The sequence below is a fragment of the Stigmatopora argus genome, chromosome 3, assembly GCF_051989625.1.
Source record: "Stigmatopora argus isolate UIUO_Sarg chromosome 3, RoL_Sarg_1.0, whole genome shotgun sequence".
NCBI lineage: Eukaryota > Metazoa > Chordata > Actinopteri > Syngnathiformes > Syngnathidae > Stigmatopora > Stigmatopora argus.
In genome coordinates this window covers 14,335,039-14,359,150 of record NC_135389.1, presented here as the reverse complement: position 1 = coordinate 14,359,150, position 24,112 = coordinate 14,335,039, and the positions used below count along the sequence as shown (strand labels likewise).

General features: G+C 41.5%; 4 protein-coding genes and 1 long non-coding RNA gene across 23 annotated transcripts in view; 2 read left to right on the top strand and 3 right to left on the bottom strand.

Moving 5' to 3' along the window:
* Positions 1 to 4,647, bottom strand: part of c3h15orf39 (chromosome 3 C15orf39 homolog) — a 32,730-nt gene extending 28,083 nt beyond the window's left edge. For all 14 annotated transcript variants that reach the window (XM_077596946.1, XM_077596956.1, XM_077596957.1 and 11 more), the window contains exons 1-2: positions 4,394 to 4,647; positions 193 to 2,924 (exon numbers count right to left, since the gene is read on the bottom strand). In XM_077596946.1, the coding sequence (XP_077453072.1) occupies positions 193 to 2,854 (2,662 nt within the window). In that variant the 5' untranslated portion in view covers positions 2,855 to 2,924; positions 4,394 to 4,647. The remainder of the gene's footprint in view (positions 1 to 192; positions 2,925 to 4,393) is intronic.
* On the top strand, positions 3,180 to 9,201 carry LOC144071662 (uncharacterized). Of its 2 annotated transcripts, none has more exons than XR_013299693.1 (3): positions 3,180 to 3,236; positions 6,204 to 6,465; positions 8,489 to 9,201. It is a non-coding gene; the product is annotated as an uncharacterized LOC144071662 (long non-coding RNA). The 2 variants fall into 2 exon arrangements; XR_013299694.1 differs by lacking the exon at positions 3,180 to 3,236 and adding an exon at positions 4,932 to 5,071.
* A 4,439-nt stretch (positions 9,202 to 13,640) lies between these two features.
* ppcdc (phosphopantothenoylcysteine decarboxylase) lies at positions 13,641 to 15,294 on the bottom strand. 3 transcript variants are annotated; one of them, XM_077596341.1, is made up of 5 exons: positions 15,039 to 15,294; positions 14,624 to 14,719; positions 14,282 to 14,410; positions 14,038 to 14,206; positions 13,641 to 13,978 (listed from the first exon to the last, which is right to left on the bottom strand). In XM_077596341.1, the coding sequence occupies exons 1-5, from the start codon at positions 15,219 to 15,221 to the stop codon at positions 13,887 to 13,889; spliced, it is 669 nt and encodes a 222-aa protein (XP_077452467.1). In that variant the 5' UTR covers positions 15,222 to 15,294; the 3' UTR covers positions 13,641 to 13,886. The 3 variants fall into 3 exon arrangements, with proteins under 3 accessions (XP_077452467.1, XP_077452469.1, XP_077452468.1); XM_077596343.1 differs by having other exon boundaries at positions 14,054 to 14,206; XM_077596342.1 differs by having other exon boundaries at positions 15,078 to 15,294.
* A 76-nt stretch (positions 15,295 to 15,370) lies between these two features.
* Positions 15,371 to 18,240, top strand: hacd3 (3-hydroxyacyl-CoA dehydratase 3). The gene is made up of 11 exons (XM_077595332.1): positions 15,371 to 15,602; positions 16,004 to 16,046; positions 16,126 to 16,199; positions 16,272 to 16,436; positions 16,601 to 16,646; positions 16,773 to 16,883; positions 16,959 to 17,086; positions 17,170 to 17,282; positions 17,486 to 17,592; positions 17,664 to 17,795; positions 17,862 to 18,240. The coding sequence occupies exons 1-11, from the start codon at positions 15,525 to 15,527 to the stop codon at positions 17,936 to 17,938; spliced, it is 1,074 nt and encodes a 357-aa protein (XP_077451458.1). The 5' UTR covers positions 15,371 to 15,524; the 3' UTR covers positions 17,939 to 18,240.
* Positions 15,891 to 22,581, bottom strand: ints14 (integrator complex subunit 14). Of its 3 annotated transcripts, XR_013299473.1 has the most exons (12): positions 22,022 to 22,580; positions 21,849 to 21,956; positions 21,609 to 21,764; positions 20,655 to 20,773; positions 20,419 to 20,561; positions 20,166 to 20,258; positions 19,949 to 20,093; positions 19,687 to 19,820; positions 19,346 to 19,464; positions 19,144 to 19,209; positions 18,786 to 19,070; positions 15,891 to 17,820 (listed from the first exon to the last, which is right to left on the bottom strand). XR_013299473.1 is itself a non-coding variant. In XM_077595331.1 (11 exons), the coding sequence occupies exons 1-11, from the start codon at positions 22,241 to 22,243 to the stop codon at positions 18,837 to 18,839; spliced, it is 1,536 nt and encodes a 511-aa protein (XP_077451457.1). In that variant the 5' UTR covers positions 22,244 to 22,581; the 3' UTR covers positions 17,943 to 18,836. The 3 variants fall into 3 exon arrangements, 2 of the variants coding, with proteins under 2 accessions (XP_077451457.1, XP_077451456.1); XM_077595331.1 differs by lacking the exon at positions 15,891 to 17,820 and having other exon boundaries at positions 17,943 to 19,070; positions 19,949 to 20,090; positions 22,022 to 22,581; XM_077595330.1 differs by lacking the exon at positions 15,891 to 17,820 and having other exon boundaries at positions 17,943 to 19,070.
* Positions 22,582 to 24,112: the final 1,531 nt, after the last annotated feature.

Sequence of the window (24,112 nt, the reverse complement as noted above, 5' to 3'; positions counted from 1 at the left end):
ATTTTATTTGGTTTCTGGATGTCTCCTGATGGCGAATCAGAAACGTGTGAAACCTTTTGATAACTAACACGTGCGAATAAGTGGAACCAGGTCCAGAAATGGTTTGGGTGTTTTTTTTCCAGTATTTTTTATTTGATCTGTATCCAACTTTTTCATTGGCTGATGAGATCCAAATTAATTTAGGGCACTCACCTAGGTGCTTGCAGACACTGGAGTAATAAAAGAGGTTCAGCACATCGGTGTAGACGTCAGGCAGATGTTTGAGCGACATGAGCCTCCCGAGGCGGGACGAGCAGGGCTTGTGGAGCTGGGCGAGGATCTTCTCCTCGGAGAGGGTCGTGGGCCGCAGTTCCACTTTGTGTTCTTGCAGGACTTGGTCAACATAAGCGCCGGGCACAATGGGAAATAGGATTTCTTTGACCACCAGCATGGGGAGGAACACTGCCCCCGTTCTCATGACGTGAGGAAAAGGGCAGCGTTCATGGACGATGTACTCTTTGAACCGATCTTGCACCTCCTGAAGAGCAGAGCTGATCTCTTCATTGAACCACTTGTGCCTGGCTTTCATCCCCAACAAGCAGGATACTTTCTGGGCTTTGTTGGAGGAGGGTTCTTTAAGTCCCAGCTGAGAGCGCCAGGTACTGAGTTGCTGCTCTGAGGTGCCAAACACACATTTGGCTACCTGCTTTAAGAGGGTGCGATGTAGCTCTAAGAAACGCTTTCGAATAGGTTTCTCTCTTGTTGGTGACAATTTAGGCCGGATTTGCTCAGGTGTTTCTGGAGCCGCCACAGGAGGAAAGCACTTCAAGGCAGGGAGCTGGGAATTGTGGTCGGAGTTCAAGTTTAGAAACTCAGGCGGAAGGTTGTTGATAACTAATTTGGGTTTAACTGATCCAAGTGGACTGACGGGTTTGGACTCATTGGTCACCTGTGGCGTCATAGGAGTACCGACAGAAGGTTCGCTCGGCCGTTCGGTCGCAAGCGACGGATTGTTGTCTTCAAGTGATGACGTTTTACATTCAAGTCCCTCGTGTGCGCTTATCTGAATCACCAGCATGGGCTTCGCGGTTGACAAAGTCACGTCTTCGGCTTGTGGTTTGGTTTCATCCTGTATTGCATCGCTAGGAGAATTTTCGCTAGCATCGCATGTGTCGGACTGATCTGTTTTTTCCACTTTAATCTTTGCAGGTTCAGTCAGTTGTACTTCAGGCATCTGCTCACAGACATGAGCGGGTGGTCCAGCAGGATCAGGTTTGATTTCTCTGGGGGGTGTTGTGGGTTTGACTTGCCAGAGGGCACCTTTCTGAGGTCCTTCGCCCAGAAGTAAAATTCTAGATGTTTCTAAACCTTCCTGGACAGGTGCCAAACTAAAGACAGTGTCAATAACTGGCATGCCAGGGGAACTCGGTTGATTTTGTATCAGGAGCTCATCGATTTCTAGCTTTTTCTGCCGTTTGATCAATTCAGTTTCACACAAATCTATGGGCTCCTCTTTGATTCGTCTCTTCAGGCCGCCTTTAAGAGCGGAGTTGGGAGAGTAATGTGGAAATCTATTGTGCTTATTACCCGTTACAATGACCGTTTGAGAATTAGGCCCATGAGATGACGTTGAGCAGAAGAGATCCGAACCTATTTTGACGGAATGAGGATGTCGCATCCCTCTGGAAATGGTAAAGTCTTTAAGGCATGAAACCTGGTCTTCATAAGAGGAATATTGCTCTTTGGCCAAGGCAGAAGGTGAAAGGACCGATTCATCCATCTGATGATTGAGTCGACTGTTGATCGATGGATACAGTTTGCTCATTTCATTGGGGGATGGCAACACAAATGGGCTAGCGTGCCGGGTCGGACTGATAGAGTCCATATGTTGCGTGGAATGGGAAGTTTCCAGTGGTCCGACAAGCTGGTCGATGGCGCGCCTCTGAAGACAGGCTGCCTGGGGGGACAAATGTTGATCTGATGGAGAAAAAGTCACTCTGTGTGAAGGCAGCCCAGGCTGAATGTGTTGCCTTTCTACATTTTGAACTGGACTTAAATGAAATCTAGGATGAGCATAACATGGATAGTCAAAGCCCTGCACAAAAGAGTGGCTCGGTTGGGTTTCAGCGCTATGCAAAAATAAAGGAATTTCACAATTTAGTGCCCGCTGTTTACCACTAATATCGCGACAATATGTTCTGTTTTCCACCTCCACATTGCCCCGCGGGTAGTAAAACATTGAGTGCTTTGTTGGATGGCCATATTTGGACATGGGAAAACATTCTTGATAAAGCTCTGAGGTCATATGCTCATGATTTGTATGAGAGGGGGGTAGGCTTGCGTAGCCTCCAGGGGAAGACTGTAAATGTCTTCTCTGCTCACTTAAAGTTAGCATGGAGAGAGGAGACAGAGAGGAAAAGCCACTGTAGTTTGGCTCCATTTGAGCAGGTCTACCCCTGCTCAAATTTTCTGCGCTTGTCTTCTTGACCTCTTCCTCACCGGGCTCAAAATCAGCCGCCTGCGCTCTGTGTTCCACAGTGTACCGATGTCCCATCATGCACCCCAGACTACGGTAACATGGGTTATGTCCATATACAGCTTTTGGAATAGCTATGTGAACAGGATTGTCAAATTCCCCAGATGAATTGTCGTTGCTGGTTTCCGCGCCCGAAGCGTGAGTCGTGGGACTTCTCGTGTCCTGCAGCGAAGTGCTGGAGTTAGTCCAAGGTGATGTAAACTCTGCTGCGTCCGTTCCTCGGGTGTGGTTGGAAAAATAGAGCCCGCCGTAATGAAGCACCGGTTTTGCAATAAACCCAGACATGTCTGAAGGACTTGACGCTCCAGAAAAGACCACACTTTCATCAAATAATGGCATCCTGCTTCAAAATGTCTCATTGAGCTTCAACTGTTTGATCCGCTTATCAGACTGTGATGTGGCTCCAGACCTAAGGAAATAAAACAAGTGTAAGCACACCTAATGTAGGTGATCTGATTTGTAATGTGCATGCAAACACACATACAGAATCTAGAGCAGGGGTGGGCAAACTATTCCACAAGGGGCCGCAGTGGGTGTGTTTTTTTGTCCCAACCAATCAAGTGCACTCAGTAGATTGCAGGCAGGTGCTTCTTGTTTCTGCGTAAACCTGATTGGTGAAACTGTCTGTGCTTTATCTGTTTGCCCACTAGGGGCTGGTCATGAATGAACATATGAATGTTCGCTCACAGCCCTCCCACTTCAAATGAAATGGATGTCAAAGGTAGATTTTATTTTAACCCTTTCATGCATGATTTATTCCTTTTTTAACCCTTACGAGGGCACTCGTTTATCTCGTCAGTTGCTTGACGAATGTACGATCATTCGCCCCTCGCTGTCAAAATGTACTGGACGTCTAGTGCCGTCAGTGGCATGGACAGTATTCCCAGTTTAAATGAATTGGATGTCCTATTAACTGTCTCATGCAATGATTTAAATACTATGAGGTTAAAAAAATATTAACTTGCATGTATATATCAGGGATTTTGTTTAGATTTGTTTTACTTTTATTTATTTAATAAGGGGCAGCGCATATTAATGAACATATTTATATTCATGTTAATGAACATACAGTATATGTAAATATGTAAAATTGTAGCCGAGGGCTAATTTCCATCTTTAGTCCCTTGTGTAGGTTGAAGATATCACACACACACACACAGCAGTGTGTGTGTGTGTGTGTGTGTGTGTGTGTGTGTCTAGTATGGCCTCACCCATGTGTGTGTCACGGGGTTTAATTCATTTCATTTAGCTTTTAAAAACATTGACGTATTTTAAAATATGGGGAAAAACAATCATAACTCGTTAAATATATATAGTTTTCACAATTAAAAATAGCATTTTTTTTAAGTTGCTGCTTTTGCTACTTTATGCACATCAAAGTTAGGCACACATTTTGGCAAAAAATACATTTCCAGTACACCAATCCTTTCCTTTCCAGGAAGAAGCAATCATTATCTTGCCATCCTGTTGCCAAAATGTTGAGACTGTGGCTCTTTTTCTAGTGCGTGTGTTTCCGGTGATAAAACGGCAACAACAGGGGAAAGAAAACGCTCGTAAAGTTGTATGAAAAAAAAAAAACTATTGTATTGTCATGTTGTGGCACGATTCATTGCGACGTGTCATTAGACATTTTGACTGTCGGCAGGAAACCAGTTGAACATCTTCGATACGTGGGGAATTTAACACGTTAACACGCCAGAGTGGAGGATTGCATGCTTGAAACAACCTCAAATCGTCTCATCCTAAGTGGTCGGAGAGCAGAGTCCTAAACGTGCATTTAATAGACAAAAACGTCACTTCATACATTTATTTTTGCACTCCTCCCGACTGTCATGATGAGCTAAACAACAACGAAAGTGTGTGAAGTGTTTCTTTTACCTCGCTGTGATGTCACGCGGCACTTTCGACAAAAACAAACGTGAGCTGTGGAGAAGAAAAAAGTCCAAAATGGGAAAGTTATCGTTTGTCCGCGGAGCAGCCCCGGGAAATCCTTTAGATTACAGATGGCTGAGGTGGAAACATAAAAGGTGCCCAGGGGTGGTCGTTGAGTTGGGGTCTGCCCTGGGTGACTTTCCCGCGCCCCGCGGATGTCCGTCCACGCGCTTTTGGGGAGGGAAGACTTGAAGAGAGAATTCGGCAGAGACAAAAAGGGAGGTGGGGGCAACAAGAAGGCATGGTCTGTGATCAATAGGCGGAGTTTGGTCTTTAAGCACGTGATCGGAACAACTTTGTCTCTCATTGGTGGAATTACTCATGGAGAACATTTACTAACTCATTGATTTCACCTCTTTTGAACCCATTCACGTGGGCCCTGATCCTAATCTAAATTCTGTTCATACTGTGGGTCAATTCGGATCCCCCCCCCCAATATATGTCAATAGGCAGCCCGGCTGACATGTCGTTAGGCGACAGGAGTGGGCAAACCGGTTCTCGATGGCACTTTTGTTCTAACCGATCCAGGACAGAGATTTTAACCAATGAGATTTCTGCGGTAAACAAGAAGAACCTGACTGCAATTCGCGGATTGCACTTGCAGCACACCAGATTGATGAAAAGGTGTCCTTGAGTGGTTGGAATGAAAACCCATACTATTATGGCGCTTTGTGGAATAGTTTGCCCACCCCTGCCTGTAGATAGCGCGTCTGCCTCGTAGTTCTGGGTTCGAGGGTTTGATACCAGGTGGCTCCTTACTGTGGAGTTTGCATTTTCTGTTCCTTTGATTCTTATGGGAGATCTAAAAAAATGTTTTTTAGCGGGTCTGCTGATTAAAATATCATCAATCAAATGCTTGAGATCAGACATGTCCTCTTCACAGCATTCCCAGATGTCCACAACCTGAGCAAGAAGATCACGTCCCCATAACTCAAGGTTTTAGATAACTGAGACTCAAGGTTTTAGATAACTGAGGCTCATGGAAAGGAGGGATTTATGAGGCCCATGACAAAGGGCAGATTTTAAAAAAAAAATGGCTCAAATGACATCTTATGAGGAGTAAAAACAATAAACCCAATTTATTTTTCCCTGATGCAGGTCACCGGGGGTCTTGCTCTGGAACCAGGCATGGATTAGCAAATATTGCTTGAGGGGGTGCTAAAGATATGAACAGCTACTTCTTTACGGTAGAGAAGTGTCGGCCAAAAAACAAAAAAAACAGTGTTTCCGTGCATAATTCTCTTGGCTGTTGAATATTAGATACAGAAAAAACATCCAATGTTGAAACTTAGATCTTTTGTCTCTTTATAGAAATGTTTTATTCTCTATTGCGTTTTGTCCTTATCTTAAGACTATTACTTATTCCAAAGCTTCGATTGTGTTGATGATTGCAGAAGGTCCCTCATGTTTCAATTATTAAATGTGTGAAACACGTCTAAAAACATCTTGCATGTTTAATGAGCCGAGGGACCAGTCAAAATTCGATAACCGCAGAGAAAACGCGAGTTGAGGATTTATGTCAGAAAATTATGCTGTATTGTTTGCTTGTAATTTTAAGACATTTAATTCCGGTTATCATAGCCAAATGTTCCCTTCAAGTTGTTTTAACTAAAACCACCTTTTTTTTAAAGAAAATTATTTTCTGTTGTACTCAAATGGGCCGGTCCAACCACACTTGGCACTTTTGCCCCCAAAAATGAATATCCATCATTTGAGATGCACCATCATTCATTCTCTTGTTTTTTCTTACTTTCAGAATGAGCTCACCCGACACCTCACTTGCATCATTCGGGCTCGTCTTCATCTACCGGTCGGACCTTCATTTATGAGCCCCCAAAGGAGCACCACGGTTTGGTCTCGGCACGTCCCCGGCTCCCGCAGGTGAAACGCTGAGGCTGAGGAGGGGGGCCATCGACCGAGGAGAAGACGGCGGGGGCTTTTCTCGTGGGGAGCAGCCCCATGCCTCCCGTTGCCATGGTAATGGAGCTCATGAACAAGCAACAGGAAGAATCATGGAAGTAAGTGAAAATTGGAATTCTAGAGCTTCATGACTTCGGGGCAAAGATCTCCCAGAAAGGGGTCAACTCTCCATTGAACTTTTCCCTTTCCCCCTGTCGATGCGAGTGAATCATTAAACAGCAACAGCATTTTATTTTGAAATTGAAAACGATCCAAAGTAATAACCTTCCTTCATTCCTATCTCCCAATATTACCGTCGGTGAAGAGAGACGCAGAAAATACTGCAAAGCAGAACTACGACAGAAATGATGTTCTCATAGTGGAATTGGAAGTTTTGTGGGAATGTATTCAACAAATTGTGTTTTAGCTCCAAATAGCTGATAATACAATACTAATTGCAAAGTATATTTGCACCGTGTCTATGGTTGGAAGAATCTTGTGTGACGCATTGAAGAACTGCAGGCGCTCTCTCAGGAAATCACGTGTGTTGAGAGGGTGCTGCACAATCCCCACAAGAACATATGAGCCCAGGTTGTGTTGGAGTTGCATCAGAAAACACACCTGGTCATGAGCAAAATATTGACATGGACAATCAGGTGACAAATATGATGAAGGAAAAGAGGACTGGTTAAAAATATATCCATTTTATAAATATATGATTAATGCCTGCCCAAACGGTTCAAATTGATTGGACATCAATAGCAGTCAATGGTTTAAAAGGGGGGTTATTATCCCTTAACAGCAGCGGCGGTCCATGAATTTCCTAGTGACGCCTTCAGCGAATCAATCCAACCCTCAAAAACTATTTTATGACTATAAAACCTCTACTGCAGGTACAGCTTGTGACACATAAAATAATCATCAATAATAACCTCATACAATTGAATTATTATTTAGGAATATAGCCATATTTTACTCACCAAAAATCCTTTTTACCTGTACACAATATCCATCCTCCTTTCTTTCCTCCTTTTCTATCGCCATCAAAGCTAATGCTGAAAGTTGAGCCTATCCTGTCGTATTTCTGGCAAACGTTTTTATTCAATTTAGTGCTGAAAATGTTTGTTCCCGGTTGTGACAGACTTGCTTGCTTTGGAGTTGGCCAACCTTTCTTAATGATGTCCAGCTTTTTTTTCCTTGAAAAGTCTGTCTTAAAAATGGCTATGACAGTAAATCTGCAAACAAATCAATTTCTTCTCCTTCAGCCAGTACAGGGTGACAAAACCGCTATTAAATCAACACAACAATATATTTGCTTGTGCAGCTCGCTCCAGATACACTTTGGTAGCTCTAGCTAGTCCACTCTATCACTAGCCAATCATAGTTGGTGAAAGCGATGACGTATCCCTACGCCTGCGAGAAGGCCTTGGTGTCACCAAATCGAGTTCTGATTGGTTAAAGCAACAGTATTGACGCTTGTTTAATGCAGCAGATCCTGCAGAACTGATTGTGAAGATCTTGAGGCAGATTTCTGACCCTGGCAACAAATAATGGCTGAAATGTGATTGGTTAAATGCTTCAATATGAAAACACACATCTGGAAGCAGTGCAACCAGGGGGAAAAGCAATCAAAGGAAGCTAACAGACAATTTGGAATTATTTAATAAGTATTCATGGACAAAATATAATTAACGTCAGTCTGTGATTCAGATATTTCTTAGGCCAGCAGAGAAGGCCTTGAAGGCCCTGACGGCACACCACTGCCAAGTATCATTTAAATGTCTAGAAGTAAAAAATAAAGACTAAAGTGCATGTCATCATAATGTTCATAAAGTGCAATACTGTATTTTAAAGAATTAAAGCCGAACCAAAAAGTATTTACAGCTCCCCCCACTGACTAATGCACGTTATGATGAAAACAATGTAGTATTTCTTTAAGTATGAAAGCCCAATCAACACGTATTTACAGCCCCGCCCCCGCCCCACCCACTGATTAATGCATGTTATTATGAAAACAATGTATTTTTTTAAGTATTAAAGTCCAACCCAAAAGCATTTACAGCGCCCCCCCACACACACACACTGACTAACGCACATTATTATGAAAACAATTTATATTTTTTGTGTGTCTATTTTTAATAGGCGTGGCCGAGGTCAGAGTTCAAATAGCCGACGTCAAACCCCAAAATGGCTGATGAGCCAGGAGGCAGCACGGGCGTGCATTCCAGAGCAGCTCAAAAGTGACAATTTGCCGAAGAAAGCCTGACAAACTTCTCACAGGACGATGCAGCACATTCGGTACGTTGTCATTTGGGGATTTTGAAGCCCCAGTTCTCGTCTTAAGAGTGACTTTTGACATTAGCATGATGTAGCCCCACGTGTGTGCAGACAGCAAAATGTTTGCAAACAAATTGGCTACCATGTATAATAAGGCTTTTTTCTTGCAAAAATGACTACATATAGTAAGGCCTTTTTTCTTGCAAAAATGACGAGAAGGCAATGACATATGCCTACGCCTGCGAGAAGCCCTTGGTGTCACTAAATCACATCAAAGCCCATCAACCAGGGGGAAAGCATTTAAAGAAGCTGACAGACAATTTGGAATTATTCATGGACAAAAAATATAATTGACATCAGTCTGTGATTCTGATACTTTTTAGGCCAGCAGAGAAGGTCTTGCAGGCCCTGAGTTTCAAATAGATTGGATGTCATTTTGCCGTCAATGGCAGCCAATGAGTTAAATTGTACTAGTTCCACTAATCCACTTAAAATATTTGTAGCACATGATTGCAGACCTTTTAGGCATCTGCTGTTATCAAAAATATGGCCTTGTAGTTGCCTGATTAAACACAAACTTTTAGTCATTATAGCATGTCAATATATTTTCTTTTGAGTATAAACATTCTGTTGTTTGCACAATAATGAAACACCTCCAGATTATTGTTTTATCACACAGATCAGAATTTCTTTTTCAGTTGTGACGAGCATAGCAAAATAAATTTCTCTAGTTTTGTGATAGCTACAAAAACGGTCTTGTTCCAATTTTGCAGTGTTTGAATAACGATGATGTAAAACTATCTTCAAAAGAATTTCTGTGTGATGCAAGTTAAAAGAACTTTTTGCATGCACCTACCCCCCCAAAAAACGCAGATACGGTTACCCTAAAATTCAAATGTACTTTGTAGATTTGTACAAAAATGCCTTATGAAGTCAGCAGGACATGAGCTAACTAACTCAAAGCTGTTCTTCAGCAATAGCTGTGGATTCAACATTCCAAGTGTGTTAACATCAAGTGTTCTGACTTCTCTGCATTATTTTCAAACCGCACTATTTGCATAACACTAGATTTACAGCAGACAATGCTACTGTTTCCTCATGAGCATAATTTAAATATTTTCATGGCATTAAATCGAGCATAGTAGAATTGTTTAGCTGGGTGTGGCAGACATTTTGCTTGGCCTTGGAGCAGGCTTCATCAAATCATTCACCAAAATGAGATAGAAGAATTACAGACGCTCCCCTACTTACGAACATTCAACTTACGAACAACGGTACATACGAACATGTCTGCAAATAGCGTTTAAGTCCAAAAATGTTCGCAAGTCCAATTTTGTATTTCGCGCCGTTTCCGGAGTAGTACTTCTTTCCGCCGCTAATACCGACGCCTGGCGCTGTGAGAGCTCAGCTCACCCAACATCTACCTTCTTCTTCGTTGCAATGCGGAAGTGCGTGAATGTATCTCCAGTGTGCAAAGAACCTTTTTCATTTGTATCATTAAATATCTCATGCATCCAATATTGAATATGGTTGGTAAAAAGCTAAAGGCTTCTATTGAGGGAGTTGCAAGGAAGAGGCAAGCCATTTCATTTGAAACGAGTGGCAATAATAACGAAGCTTGATGCGCGTGAGAGTGGTAAGCGTTTCACGGGCATTGAATCGTTCGACCGTCAGTACCATTTATAAACAGAAAGATCGAGCAGCAGGACCCAAATATTGAACGTTGCACAAAGTTTGCAAATCAATTGAATGATGCCATACAGTGCTACCGCATCATTTATGATGAAAAAAAGAAGAAAACTGTGCAATCGTCATTAGGTCGCTTCTTTTGGCCAGTTTCTAATACATAAATCTCTCTCTACAGTACTGTACATATTCTCTCAATTTTATTAAATGTTTTTTTTTTTCAGTACAAACCAATGCGTGTTACTTATACAAGCCTTAAACATACAAATGCACTTATATAAACCTTCAATATACTTATATCCGCCTTAAACATAAATTATAATACAAAATATAGCACTGAATCAACTTACAAACAAATTCAACTTATGAACAATCACTCGGAACCAATTGCGTTCGTAAGTAGGGGAACGTCTGTATATGTTTTGACGAAAGTTTGGCGACACTCTTTTTCCTTGTCGACGATAATGTCAAATATTTATTCATCTTATCAGACGTGCTTCATAACTGAGCAAAGAATACCCCGAGATTTGGTACAAACGTAAAGCTGGCATGCAAAATGACTTGAATGGCTGGACATCGTAAGGCTTTTTCTTTTAAAAAAAGTGGTCGATGTAAAGTAAAGCTTTTATTTGTTTAAAAAATAAATACTATGTATATATAGTCAGGCTTTTTTCTTTAAAAATGACCATGTATATTAAGGGTTTTTATTAAAAAATGACCATGTATAGTAAGGCTTTTTTATTTTTAAAAAACGTCCATGTACAGTAAAGCGTTTTTCTTAAAAGACGACATAGTATAGTAAGGCTTTTTTTCTTAAAAAATGACCATGTATAGTAAGGCTTTTTTATTTAAAAAAAACGACCATGTACAGTAAAGCGTTTTTCTTAGAAGACGACATAGTATAGTAAGGCTTTTTATTTACAAAAAAGACCATGTATAGTAAGGCTTTTTTCTTAAAAAATGACCATGTATAGTAAGGCTTTTTTTCCTGAAAAAACGACATAGTATAGTATGGCTTTTTCCCCCTAAAAAAACGACATAGTATAGCATGGCTTTTTTTTCTTGAAAAACGACATAGTAGAGGAAGGCTTTTTCCCTAAAAACCGACATAGTATAGTATGGCTTTTCCCCCTAAAAAACGACATAGTATAGTATGGCTTTTTTTCTTAAAAAACGACATAGTATAGTAAGGCTTTTTTTCTTAAAAAACGACATAGTATAGTATGGCTTTCCCCCCCTAAAAAACAACATAGTATAGCATGGCTTTTTTTCTTGAAAAACGACATAGTAGAGGAAGGCTTTTTTTCCTAAAAAACGACATAGTATAGCATGGCTTTTTTTCTTGAAAAACGACATAGTAGAGTAAGCCTTTTTTTCTTAAAAAACGATATTGTATAGTACGGCTTCTTTTCTTAAAAAACGACATAGTATAGTAAGGCTTTTTTTCTTTAAAAAATGACATAGCAACTTCACCTTCTAGTTGTTGCTGTGGTCCACTGGCAAAATCATTGGGTCAGAACATGAGGCGGGAATCAGGAGTGAGTTCAATTCCACTCGTTGCAATTCTCAAATTGTTTATTGAGGTAATGAAAAGGATAAATACAACTTCCAACTTTACAGTGGTGCAGTGGCACAGACAATGGGTTAGAACTTCAGGTGGACTCAAGTTCAAATCAGAAGTGAGTTTGATTCCACTCTGCAATTCTCAAATTGTTTATTGAGGTAATTAAAAGGATAAATATAACTTCCAATCACATCATTTCAGAAGACACTGTGGTCCAGTGGCAAGAACAATGGGTTGAAATTGAAGTTGGACACAAGTTCAAATCTGGAGTGAGTTCAAGTCCACTCTTTGCAAATCTCAAATTGTTTATTGAGGTGATGAAAATGATAAATATAACTTCCAATCATATCATTTCAGAAGTCACTGTGGTCCAGTGGCAAAGACAATGGGTCAGGCAGACCTCAAGTTAGTGGATTTGACTGCCATGTGGGAGATGGGGTTCGAATCCCGCTCTCGTTTGACTAATCACTACACTAGTAGTTCAGTAAATGGGTAATCCTTTTTTCATTCAAATAAAGACTTAGTCATTTTTTTCAGCAAAACAATATTTCCGGTCAGCCTTCGGCTGACCGGAAGACAGTTGGGAGGGGGGGTTCCTGGTGGTGTTCGACAGTCGGCCTGCGGCCGACTGCCGACACCATACAGTCGTTGACTGGCGACACCGGGATGTGAACCCTCGACACCCATGTCGCAGGCAGGCGACTTACCCACTACACCACGAGGCGGCCCGCCTATACGTGATTGGAAGTTATATTTATCCTTTTCATTACCTAAATAAACAATTTGAGAATTGCAAAGAGTGGAATTGAACTCACTCCTGATTTGAACTTGAGTCCACCAGAAGTTCTGACCGTTTTGTCTTTGCCACTGGACCACAGTGACTTCTGAAATAATGTGATTGGAAGTTATATCTATCCTTTTCATTACCTCAATAAACAATTTGAGAATTGCAAAGAGTGGAATTGAACTCATTCCTGATTTGAACTTGAGTCCACCTGAAGTTCTGACCCATTGTCTTTGCCACTGGACCACAGTGACTTCTGAAATGATGTGATTGGAAGTTATATCTATCCTTTTCATTACCTCAATAAACAATTTGAGAATTGCAAAGAGTGGAATTGAACTCACTCCTGATTTGAACTTGAGTCCACCAGAAGTTCTGACCGTTTGTCTTTGCAACTGGACCACAGTGACTTCTGAAATGAAGTGATTGGAAGTTATATTTATCCTTTTCATTACCTCAATAAACAATTTGTGAATTGCAAAGAGTGGAATTGAACTCACTCCTGATTCCCACCTCAAGTTCTGAACCAATATTTTTGCCACTGGACCACAGCAGGGAGAAGAAGTAGGAGAAGAATCAGAAGTCAGATTTATTCTCCGACTTTCTTAGCCTTACTATACTATGTCGATTTTTTAAAGAAAAAAGCCTTACTATATATACAGGCTGAGGCTGGGTGTGGAAATTCATTTGTTAAAAAGCATGCTTAACTGCCTAATATTCTTGAAGTACCTTTTTGTTGGTCCAATATTTTTATGCATTTTTTTCAATGCAGAAACTTGACAGTGGATCTTTGGTATGCACCAGGTTTCTTTCACACAGTAAATCAACAATGGAACTTTGCGTGCCAATGTGTGGGAGAGTAAAAATGTCAAGGAAATGTTGTGGCCAACTTATAGGAGAAAAAAGACCACTTTGAAATGTACGCGTCTTCTCTGCACTTTTGTGCATTTCGTCCAAAAACAATGACTCAGACAACATGCCTGTTTGGTTAAATATTTGCTATTCAAGATGTGCCCTAAAAATAGGCTGGCCAGAGATTCAAGTTGGACTTCACTGCTTGATTTTAGTTAGCTTGCCCACAAATTTACATTGTTTTGGGCCAGGGCAGCGAATAAACAAAACAAAAGATTGTCGAACTTGAGAACAAGAAACAGCTTTGATGAATGACATGGTCAAAAAAAGGTAAAAGTGCTGCCTGCTGTTATCCAAAGTTATCCAATCCAATGTTGTCATGTTCTTGGTGGAGAAGGCTGACTGGTTTGCCGACGGTACTGCTCTATAACACTGATGATAGTCGACACTTCTGCCATGGCACCTTTGCCTACAACACATTACATTTTCCCTAATATCTTGTGTTTTTAATATTATGTATTTCCATACCTTTGTCTCCACACACCAGCTTCTTTGCAATGCAGGGGATTTCCACATAACCAAACTCCTTCAGCCTTTGTACTTGCTGGGCTGTGATGGGATGCTGCCACATAGCAGTGTTCATAGCAGGGCAGAAGAGGAGAGGGCGACTGCTATCCCAAGCCCTCACCACACACGTCTGCCAACGACAAACACTGACTCGTTTCAACTTTGCGTCTGGCCAAAAATACCTCGGAACATTGAGTATTCTTACCAGCAGATTATCACATATGCCACTCGAGAGCTTTCCAAGCGTGTTTGCATCTAAGGGGGCAATGACAAGTAGGTCCGCCCAGCGTCTGAGTTCAATGTGCAGCACCGGGTCAGATCTTTGACTCCACATCTGAAACGAAAATAGAATGGACGTGGACATGTGTTGCAGCGAAGGGAAGAGTGAAACATTGTATTTGTTGTGTTGAATCTATAAATATGACATACCTGTTAACAAAGAAAAATGGTGATGATAAATAATATTGAAATCTGAACTAAAAAAAACTTCATTTGGAATGTCATGATATCTGATCAAAACGGCTTCCACCTTACTCTAAACACGTACCTCCCATTCATCTTTGTCACTGTAAACTTTCGCTGACACCTCTTCGGGGCTATAGAAGTGCTGGGCATGCTCAGTTGTGACCACTCTTACGTCCACCTGAAATAGAAATAAAACCCAAAACAATACACTTCATGCCTGTACTTGAGAACAAAAGATGCCCAATTCAATTGAAATGGACGGGATGGCAGTTAATGCTCATATTTTACCGCCAGGCGGCACAAGACTTCCAATCCCATGTTAAAAAAATCTGGCTGCAAAGTAGGGGTCTATGAGTTCAAGTGTCTTTGAGGTGCTTGCTCAGTGATGGTGCACACAAAAACTGTTTTTAATTAAACGGGCCCAGACCCATTATCAGTAGTGATTGTCAGTCATATGTATTTACTAGTTCACATTACGAGATTTAATATATAATCACCAGAATGCTCCAAGAAACAGGCGTATTTTTAAAGCTCACCCCGGGTAGAAGCAGAAGTTCAGAGACTAAATTAGGAAGTTTGAGAGCAGCTACACTCCCAGTCACTCCAACAAGAACACAAAAAGTTTCAGGAGACTTCACCCATTCGCTTCGAGGATGACAAACATCTTCATCCGCCTGCATGGTGGGCGTTTTATCAAAGAAAACGACCGTTTCTTCTGTAGATCCTTTCCAAACATTTCAACTTCCGCAAATAAATCCCAACCGCCAACCGGAATCGACAATAACGAAAAGAAACCAATCAGAGAACAGGATGTAGGCATGCGTCATTCTGACGAGACCGCGCACGTCCCTTGATGACATCATGAGAGCGTTCCCGTTTGCGGAATGTTCTGGCGGATTGCTAGACGGTTAGCGTGAGTGAGGGAATTGATCAATTCTTTGTTTGTTTTTAAAACTACTAATTTGACTGGCATAAAAATAACTATGGCATTAACGCCACTTGTTTACTGGGCTCAACGCCACGAAGAAATCTACCTTCGGGTGGAGTTGACTGACGCTCAGGTGAGCTTTTATCTCCCACTCACTGGCTACAACAATAAAAAGTCATAACCACTAAGTATAGATCCTATTGTCTTGGGACCAATTATTTGTCCTCTCATTATGTTCAGCCAGATAATATAATTATTAGTCATTTGATTTAGACTCCTTACCTAATTACCTGCCATTGACGGTGAGCGACGTCCAATCTAATTGGACGAGGAGGCTGGCAGCGATCGTTCCAGCCTCCAAAAATCAATATATTAGACGTCTATCACCGTCAATGGCAGCCAATTAATGAAGCAAAAATACTTCTGATAATTTTGTAGCACATTAATGCAAATACATGTATAGTTATTGTAACTCAACATTTTAAAATCTCATTCTCATATGGCTCAACCTGCACCTTTTTTCCCTTCCTGCAGAATATCAAAGTCTACATTGATGACAACATGCTATACTTTCAAGGTGATGTTTTTTTTCTGATTGCGTGTGTGTGTGTGTTTATGCTTATCTTGTCTTGCAATTGCATATTCCATGTGTGCAGCCGTGGGTTATGGTGCTAAGGGTCAAAATTTGTACGAGTTTACCTTGGAATTGTTTTCACCCGTAAAAACAAAGGTAATGGTTGTATATACAGTACTCACTTTACATACATGTCCTTAATCATGCGCCTAAATAACTTCCATGCAGGTGGCTAACAAGTCCACTCAACGGCAAGTGAGCATCACCATTCAAAAAATTCAGCAAGGCTGGTGGGAAAGGTTGACCAGACCGGAGCGAAAACCGCTCTTTTTGGCTCCCGACTTTGACCGCTGGCTTGACGAGTCAGACGCCGAGTTAGAGAGCAGGCAGAAGGTGTGTACGGCCGTTTTGCTTTTGAGCTATTGCATAATCAATTTCTTAATTTCGTTTTGTGGTCTTTTCTTGAAACTTGAGCTCCTATTTTTCGGGGAGCACTTGATCAAATAAGTTGAAATTCAACTCTTTTAAATGGCACTCATGTCTTCTACTTTGCAAAGGAGGAGAAAAAAAAACGGCGGAAAGTTTCGCAGCGTTATGAGGAAGGTGAGTTCTGCCAATTATATTGAAAGACAAGTTTCACCTTCAACTAACCCACGGTGCAAATTTGAACAAATGATGAGATGCTCAAGTAAAGGGAAATCATTCAAAAAAGCTGTTCTTGTGTTACAGACTTCATCAGTCTGAAAACAGTGTTTTTGTTTGCATACAATTTGGTTCAATTTCTCGGCTACTCATGGATCTTCGTCAACATGACAATCCGTCTCCTCATGTTTGGTCAAGGCAAGTATTGGAGCGTGCAAGTTCTTTTTTCCCCTCACGTGACGACTACGCTAACGTCTGCGCGTCGTATTTCAGATTCCCTCTACGACACGTTTCACACCATTTCTGGCGTCATGTTCTTCTGCCAGATTTTTGCATGTATTGAAGTTCTCAACGCGGCTTTCGGTGTGGTCCGGACGGGTGTGATCCCGACACTTATACAGGTTGGCAAGAAAATGGAACGTGCATAGTTAAAAGTTATACTGTAATGTAATGTAATGTAATGTAACATTTGCTCTATACATAGTTGTTTGGAAGGAATTTCATCCTCTTCATCATTTTCGGTTGCTTGGAAGAAATGCAGAATAAGCCGGTGGTTTTCTTTGTTTTCTATCTGTGGAGCGCCATTGAAATATTTAGGTAGGTCATACTCTTTCATTTGGACATTTTTTTTTTACCTGTCACTGGGTTTAAGGTTAGTTTTTGTAGGTATTTCCTCATATCTAGTAGCAATTAATCACTGTTTTCAGACATTAAGCCATGTAAAGTATATTCTCTTGTATTTCTGCTTTCGATCGCATTAACAATTTCGAGCCATAGATTTAATGAGGCTTTTGATGCAGGTATCCATTCTACATGCTGGGATGCTTCAACACAGAGTGGAAAATCCTGACATGGCTTCGATACTCCCTTTGGATACCTCTCTACCCATTAGGGGCTCTCGCCGAGGGTATGTTTATGTTCACCCATCCGAAAGTCGATTAACGCCAAAAGACAAATACGAGTGTCGCCACTCCGCAGCTGTTGCTGTGATGCAGTCCATCCCCATTTTTGACAAAACCAACCTGTTCAGCATTCCTCTACCCGAGGCCTTGGGCACATCTTTGAACTTCTCCTACGTTTTGCGCGTCCATCTTGCTCTCATGGTCCTAGGTAAGCGTGAAGCCAACTTTTAAAACTGCAATACAAATAAATTGTCTCGTTCTTTGATTCTTTAAGGACTTTTGATCAATTTCCGTCATCTCTACAAGCAAAGGCAGAGACGATTCAGGACCAAGAAGAGGAAGTCTCAGTGAAGAATTACCTTGCCACTTTTTTATTGCCTATAAATAATTTTCTCGAGACAGTTTGGTTTTATAGGCACCTTTCATTGTCGGCTAAACGTCCTTCCTGCTGTTGATTTGCAAAGTTTGCTTGAGGGTTTTATAACGACTTTCACAGTTCTACTAAATATCTGCTTGCTAAATATAAAGTTTTGTTTAAGTAAGAAAAGTGAAAACATGTTTTTCAAATTTGACACAGTACTTTTTTAAAACGGTTCCAGTGCGTAAACGATTCCTGAACTGAATAATAATACAAATAAACTACATTTACAGTATACGTTGGTTTTTATATGATCTGTTCATCAGCAGTTGTTTCAGAACCGGTACCAAATTGTTTTGGGACCAAAACAGTAGTATTAATAATCGATTTCTTGTCAAATTTGATAGCTGCATCTAATCATTGCCCTTAAATCCCCAAATTAGATTAATGCTATTTGTTCAACAATATCACTGTAGTATTGGGAGTCATAATCAGAGAATTTCTGTATTTATTCGCTTTGTCGTGATAGTTAGCATATTCCTCTGACCTCAGTTGTAAGCTTGAGGGCTCAATTCCCGATGGGTTCTGATCTTGCTGTGTATAGTTTGCATGTTCTTCCTGTGGTTGCGTGAGTTTTTTTTCCAGGTATTCTGGTTTCCTCCCCAAAACATGCATGGCTACCATACCATACCAAATGCAAATTCGATGCTGATGTGTGTTTTCATTAAAACACATTGGTGTTCAAACGACAGTGATTTGTAATTTGACACACTTTACTAATAAGAAGTATAAAAACTTTTTTTTTTTTTTACAAGAGGAGAAATGTTTTTAAGAGCAAACCTTTTTCCCTGAATTGTCCGCAGTGCATTTTCTGACCAAGTTAGAGATGCCTCAATTTGAGAAGTCTGTGTGCATGGGAACAATGTTGTGGTCAAAGGCGGCATATTGGGAATCACCAGTGCTGGCCAGCTTGAGCTGCTGTGCCGCGTGCGAGAGCTGGAAGGCGGCGTCGGGGTGGGACGAGTCTGGCAGCAGCGTGCATTCCCGCTCCAGCAGCTCAGCCACTCCCTTGAGGAGGTCCCAGAATCCGAACGCTAAGGCAGCCTTGCGGAGACGGTTCAGCTCCTGGGAGAATTCAAGAAATAATTGGTAAACAGACAGAAAGATAGAGATAGTATGCAGTGCATCTTATTTTTACCTTGTAGAAGGTTTGTGTTTTATCAGGTAGTTTTCTTGCATTCCTCAGAATCTTTTGCACATCAGTCTGAAATGCATAAAAAAGGAGCTTTAAATATGTTCTCTCAAACGGGTGAAAAGCCAAACAATTGTGCATTCAAATATAAGATCAAATGAAAGAATGGAACATTTCTTTTACTGGAAAAAAATTGGGTATACTTCACCTGTAGGCCGCTTGCTTTAATCCACACGGTGACATTCTGTGCATAGCTTCTTTTGACGGGCGGCTGCACAGGGAAAGGACTTTTACTGTCATCCTCCCCGTAAGGATTTTCCAGAGCTTCTAAAAAGGCATGAAAAAGAGACAGGAAAAGTTATTTTTTCTTATCTGATATATTATTGATCAAGTGACAATATTGATTATGTTCGCGTAGAGAAAGACTTTTGTCCTTAAGGAGAAAGTGCTCAAGGTAAGTGTGAAAATTTACAAGGCTTCAAATAGGGAGTGTGAGGCCAATTTCCATTGGAAAAAAAATATGGGTTGCCATGTGCATGATGGTGTTACCTGAGATGGGTCCCAAATGAGTGATTTTTCCCAGCCAAGGCAGAGGCTCAGTACTGGGTTCAAACAGTGACATCATCAGATTGGATTTTTTCTTGCTGTCTGCTTGGGAGTACAACATGCCAAACCATTCGGACCTAGGAAAAGCAGACCGGATTCAACCACTCATCATTGTTTGTTGTTTTCCAACTGTAATACCTAATAGCAAGAATGAGACAAAAAGTATATTTAGTAGTAATTTACTTTCACATTTTTGGACTCTTACCCTAATTGGACAAGGGCCACCATGCCCTCCACTTTTAGGCTGCCATGCAAGAGCACGCAGAAGTTTGGACTTTTACCTGCCATTTGACTGGCAGATACTTCCTCTTCCAACTCATCTGCAGCGCCTGTGCCAACGTCATCAACTTCTGAAACAAAATTCTTTGTTTAAAACTTCTCACTGTGCTATTTAAACACACCTTGTACATCAGTGTGCACACCTTTGTTGACAGCAATAGGCAGGACCAGGTGTCTAGATATGACAGGAGGACTGGATATGTCAGCTATTTCAATAAATCCCACAATTTCCAGATCTGCAACAAAGAGAACAACGTGCACATTTTAAAAAAATGCTAAGTAGGAATTAGTAATTATAATGCACCTTTCGAAAACCAGATTCCCCACTAAAACCAAAATGAATAAACAAGCCTCCAATTATTGAACTCTAATATCCGGTTATAGCAGCAAATGTACCTGCGTTGACATTTCGGGCAAGCGGTTCCACCTCCTCATCCACCACCACAGGTTCGGGTCGAGGGAACACCTGAACGTCTGCGGACAAGTTGCCACAATGCAAAACTGCATGGAAGGGACTGTATGCCCTATCAATTAATCTTCTGGAGACACACAAAATAAAACAGAACTCAAACGTCATCTTGTGAACAGGCCAGTGCATTAGTCCCGAATCCTTAAACAGACACCAGACATACCCAAACATGGCCTGCACACCCTGCATGCAGAGAGGTCCTTCCACAGTAAAGACCTGACCATCACCTCCACTGAGAGTAAGAAGCTCCTCCCATTTATCCAAAGCAACAGTCATCTGTAACTTGAATTCATGACAAATAATACGATTACAACTAATGTAGATTGTTACCTCTACAGTGGTACCTCGACATACGAGCATTTTGAGATACGAGTAAAATTTCGAGCAAATAATTATCTCTAGATACGAGAAACATTTCGAGATACGAGAAAGCCAGGTGGCCAAGACATGAGAGGCTGTTTATTATTGTAGCGAAGTGTCTTTTTTGCCGCATCTCTTTTGTGTATAACAGATATCTACGAGCACTGGGCGGAGCGTTGCATTTTTGTCAGTGTTTTTTTTCCATCACTCAGCGCGAATGGCGGAGCGAACGCTGCGAGTATATATTACTTATCGTTGGCTGCTCATAAGAACATCAGGGGCACTGGCTCGCAACTCCCTTTTTGTAATGTCTGTGGTCACAACTACCTTTTTGTAATGTCATTTTTTCCCCTTAGCCTGTTAGCTCCCGTTTGCGGAGCGATCGCTAATTCAAGACTACTTCTCGTTGGCAAGTGGTCGTGCGTTATCCTATTTTGAGGACATTTGTGTGCATCATTTTAGGAATATTTTGAAGGGAATACAACAGCAAACAGCCCATCGATACTAAAAGTCAGGTTGGAGGCGGGGCAAACAGAGCCAACCCGGCCAGAAGAATGGTATAAAATTTAAAAGAAAATTAGAATTAAGTTTAGTGTAAGGTTAGATTAAATTTATTTTTGCGCATGTCTGCATCGTAATCCAAGTTCATTGAAATTTGTTTATGTTATATTACGATTCAACGGTGCTAAAAGTCTCCCCACATACTTTAAATCTCATTGTACTTGTGTAATGAGAATGAAGGCATTCAATTCAATACCTCATCTGTGTTGGCCACACACATGATGAACATTTTGGTGGGGAAAGGGAAGGGCAAAGGGAACTTTTTATCGTCCCCGCGGTGCTTCAACGATTGCAGCGAATGTCGCAGGGAGCCTTTTCCAATGCCGAGAGAGCCGTCGGTCACCAGCACCACCTTAAGGACACAATGGGGAAGCAGATCAACACAAAGCTCGAGGAACAAATCCACGCGAGGACGTCTAGTACTGTCATATTCCACCTGGCATGGACAAGCACTGCCCCACTCTTGCTGCACGACGTTGCTGACCCCATTCAAGGCGGACTCCACGCAGGTTTTGTCATAATCCTCTAGGTTGCTGAGGGCGTCCTGCACGTCAGGAAATACAATTCATACTCACAGAAGCCCCCGCGGTAAAAGCGTTTGGGTCGTACCTGTAAAGCGTTGTAATCCCTGGTGAAGGGCACCAAGAGTTCCCAGAGGGACGAGAAAGCCATCAGCGCGGTGAACTCCAAACGATAGTTGGAAGCCATGTGCTCGAATAACATATTCAGGCCGTGTACGGCCAAGTTCTTCCTCTGGAACTCTTCGCTGATGTCCTGCGAAACCGGTCTCGTCATGGACAAGGACGCGTCCATTAACACCACTGTAGGCATGATTTGCTGCTAATGGGGGAGTCGGCGAGGAATGGATGGCGAGAAGATCGAAAGTAAACAACGGAACCTGGCTACGTAGACGCTAGCATCCATCTCGGGAGAATGCCATCACTACCGCATTCATTTCTTCAAAATGGCATCATCGTCGTCCTAAAATATGTTTTTTTGGTTTGTAAACCCGTTTACTAGGACATCAACTGAACTGGAGACTTCGTGCCGAGCTGTTTGTTTTGTACCTTTGGTTTGCATTTGTCAGTACGACATATTATGTGGCCGGACCGTGTAATTTGCGCATGCGTAAATGCCCATCCTTTATGTTGACGTGTGCACTCCATACTGTGTCCGGCTTAGCAACAAATTAAGACAATAGTTCCTTGATCATTCTAATTAAGAGTTACTAAATGTTTTAAAATTGAACTGTGTGCAACTATACTAAAGAGTTATATGTTAAATGTTTAAAATTTAAAACGAATTTGATTTCTTAATGACTGTAAAATGTTGGAGTGATCTTACTTACCATATCAGGAAATTGAAAATTGTAATATATTTATCATTATATATCAGTAGTTGAGAATCAGGGTGGCCCGGTGGAGCGAGTGGTCCTCATAGCTCTGGGGTCCTGGGTTCAAATCCAGGTCATGTCCATCTGTGTGGAGTTTGCATGTTCTCCCCCGCGCCTGCGTGGGTTTCCTCCCGGTACTCCAGTTTCCTCCCACATTCCAAAAACATGCAAGATAGGCCGATTGTACACTCTACGATGCCCCTAGGTATGGGTGTGGGAGTGCATGGTTATCCGTCTCCTTGTGCCCTGCGATCGGCTGGCCACCGATTCAGGGTGTCCCCCGCCTGTGGCCCAGAGACAGCTGGGATGGCTCCAACACCCCCGCGACCGTAACGAGGATAAAGCGGTTCAGAAAATGAGATGAGAGGAAAAAGATAGTTGAGAATCAGAATAGCAGCACCACTATCTCGTTTGTTTTGTCTGCAGGGGGAATCGAACCATAATTGTCCATGTCCTTAGAGATAAGTGGTGACACACAAATTCCAAGTAGGAACTGAGCCCACGTTGCCTGTACAGATGTTTTTTTTTTTTGGGGGGTTGGGATAAAATTTACTTTGAACAAAGAAGATATCTACAATTATTTTTCCTTCATGCCGCTCTCTTTGTCAGTTTGAATGAGACATTTCCCAGGCCACTGAATGGTCAGGAGGAGGCCTCAAGTAAGACCACAGAAAATTTACCTTTTGCTGACACATTACAGCCTCAAACCCAAACAGAACCATAGTTGCATGGATTTCAGCAAACAACCATTGCCTCAATCTCAATTTACATTTCACTGCTTTGCATTGTGGACATATTTCTTGTTATTTATTTTATTTTAAATCTGCCCCTGCCATGGCTGCTGTACTCACTCAAACACGGTTGGCAACCCGCGGCCATCAACACCGACGGGCTTTATTGTGCCGTTGCGCTGCTCTTCCTCACGCTGCTCGTTTGCATCATCTGCATCGTTTCCTGTAAATGGAAGTTTGACAAGGTTTTGGGTTTCATTAGGCTGCTGCTTTATGCCATCTTTGTGGCTCTCAAAATGATGCTGCACTTTCGCTACCTAGTCTGCCCTGTTTAAATCGCCAAAAAGGCTTGAAATGTGGACATAACTATATGCATATGTATTTTTTTTAAATCTGGCATTTAGACACATTAGTTGACCATAAAGTTGTCATTGAAATCCATTTTTCTCTTCGTTGACACGGAAAGAGTTGCAACATACAACCAAGAATATTAATAAATCTGGAAACAAATGATTTCAAAATATGTTATTTTCATGACGATTACAGTAAACAGTTTGGAACAGAACTTTATATTAT

What these genes read in the sequence shown, in the direction of transcription:
- ppcdc (XM_077596341.1), bottom strand. Translation starts at nt 15,221, where the DNA reads ATGCAGGCGGATGAAGATGTTTGTCATCCTCGAAGCGAATGGGTGAAG. An exon ending in CTGTTTCTTGGAGCATTCTG is followed by an intron (nt 14,720 to 15,038) that starts GTGATTATATAT and finishes TTTCTATTTCAG; the next exon opens with GTGGACGTAAGAGTGGTCAC. An exon ending in GCTGGTGTGTGGAGACAAAG is followed by an intron (nt 13,979 to 14,037) that starts GTATGGAAATAC and finishes AATGTGTTGTAG; the next exon opens with GCAAAGGTGCCATGGCAGAA.
- hacd3 (XM_077595332.1), top strand. Translation starts at nt 15,525, where the DNA reads ATGGCATTAACGCCACTTGTTTACTGGGCTCAACGCCACGAAGAAATC. An exon ending in CAACATGCTATACTTTCAAG is followed by an intron (nt 16,047 to 16,125) that starts GTGATGTTTTTT and finishes CCATGTGTGCAG; the next exon opens with CCGTGGGTTATGGTGCTAAG. An exon ending in AGCGCCATTGAAATATTTAG is followed by an intron (nt 17,283 to 17,485) that starts GTAGGTCATACT and finishes CTTTTGATGCAG; the next exon opens with GTATCCATTCTACATGCTGG.
- ints14 (XM_077595330.1), bottom strand. Translation starts at nt 22,243, where the DNA reads ATGCCTACAGTGGTGTTAATGGACGCGTCCTTGTCCATGACGAGACCG. An exon ending in GGGATTACAACGCTTTACAG is followed by an intron (nt 21,957 to 22,021) that starts GTACGACCCAAA and finishes CCTGACGTGCAG; the next exon opens with GACGCCCTCAGCAACCTAGA. An exon ending in TTAAAGCAAGCGGCCTACAG is followed by an intron (nt 19,210 to 19,345) that starts GTGAAGTATACC and finishes TATGCATTTCAG; the next exon opens with ACTGATGTGCAAAAGATTCT.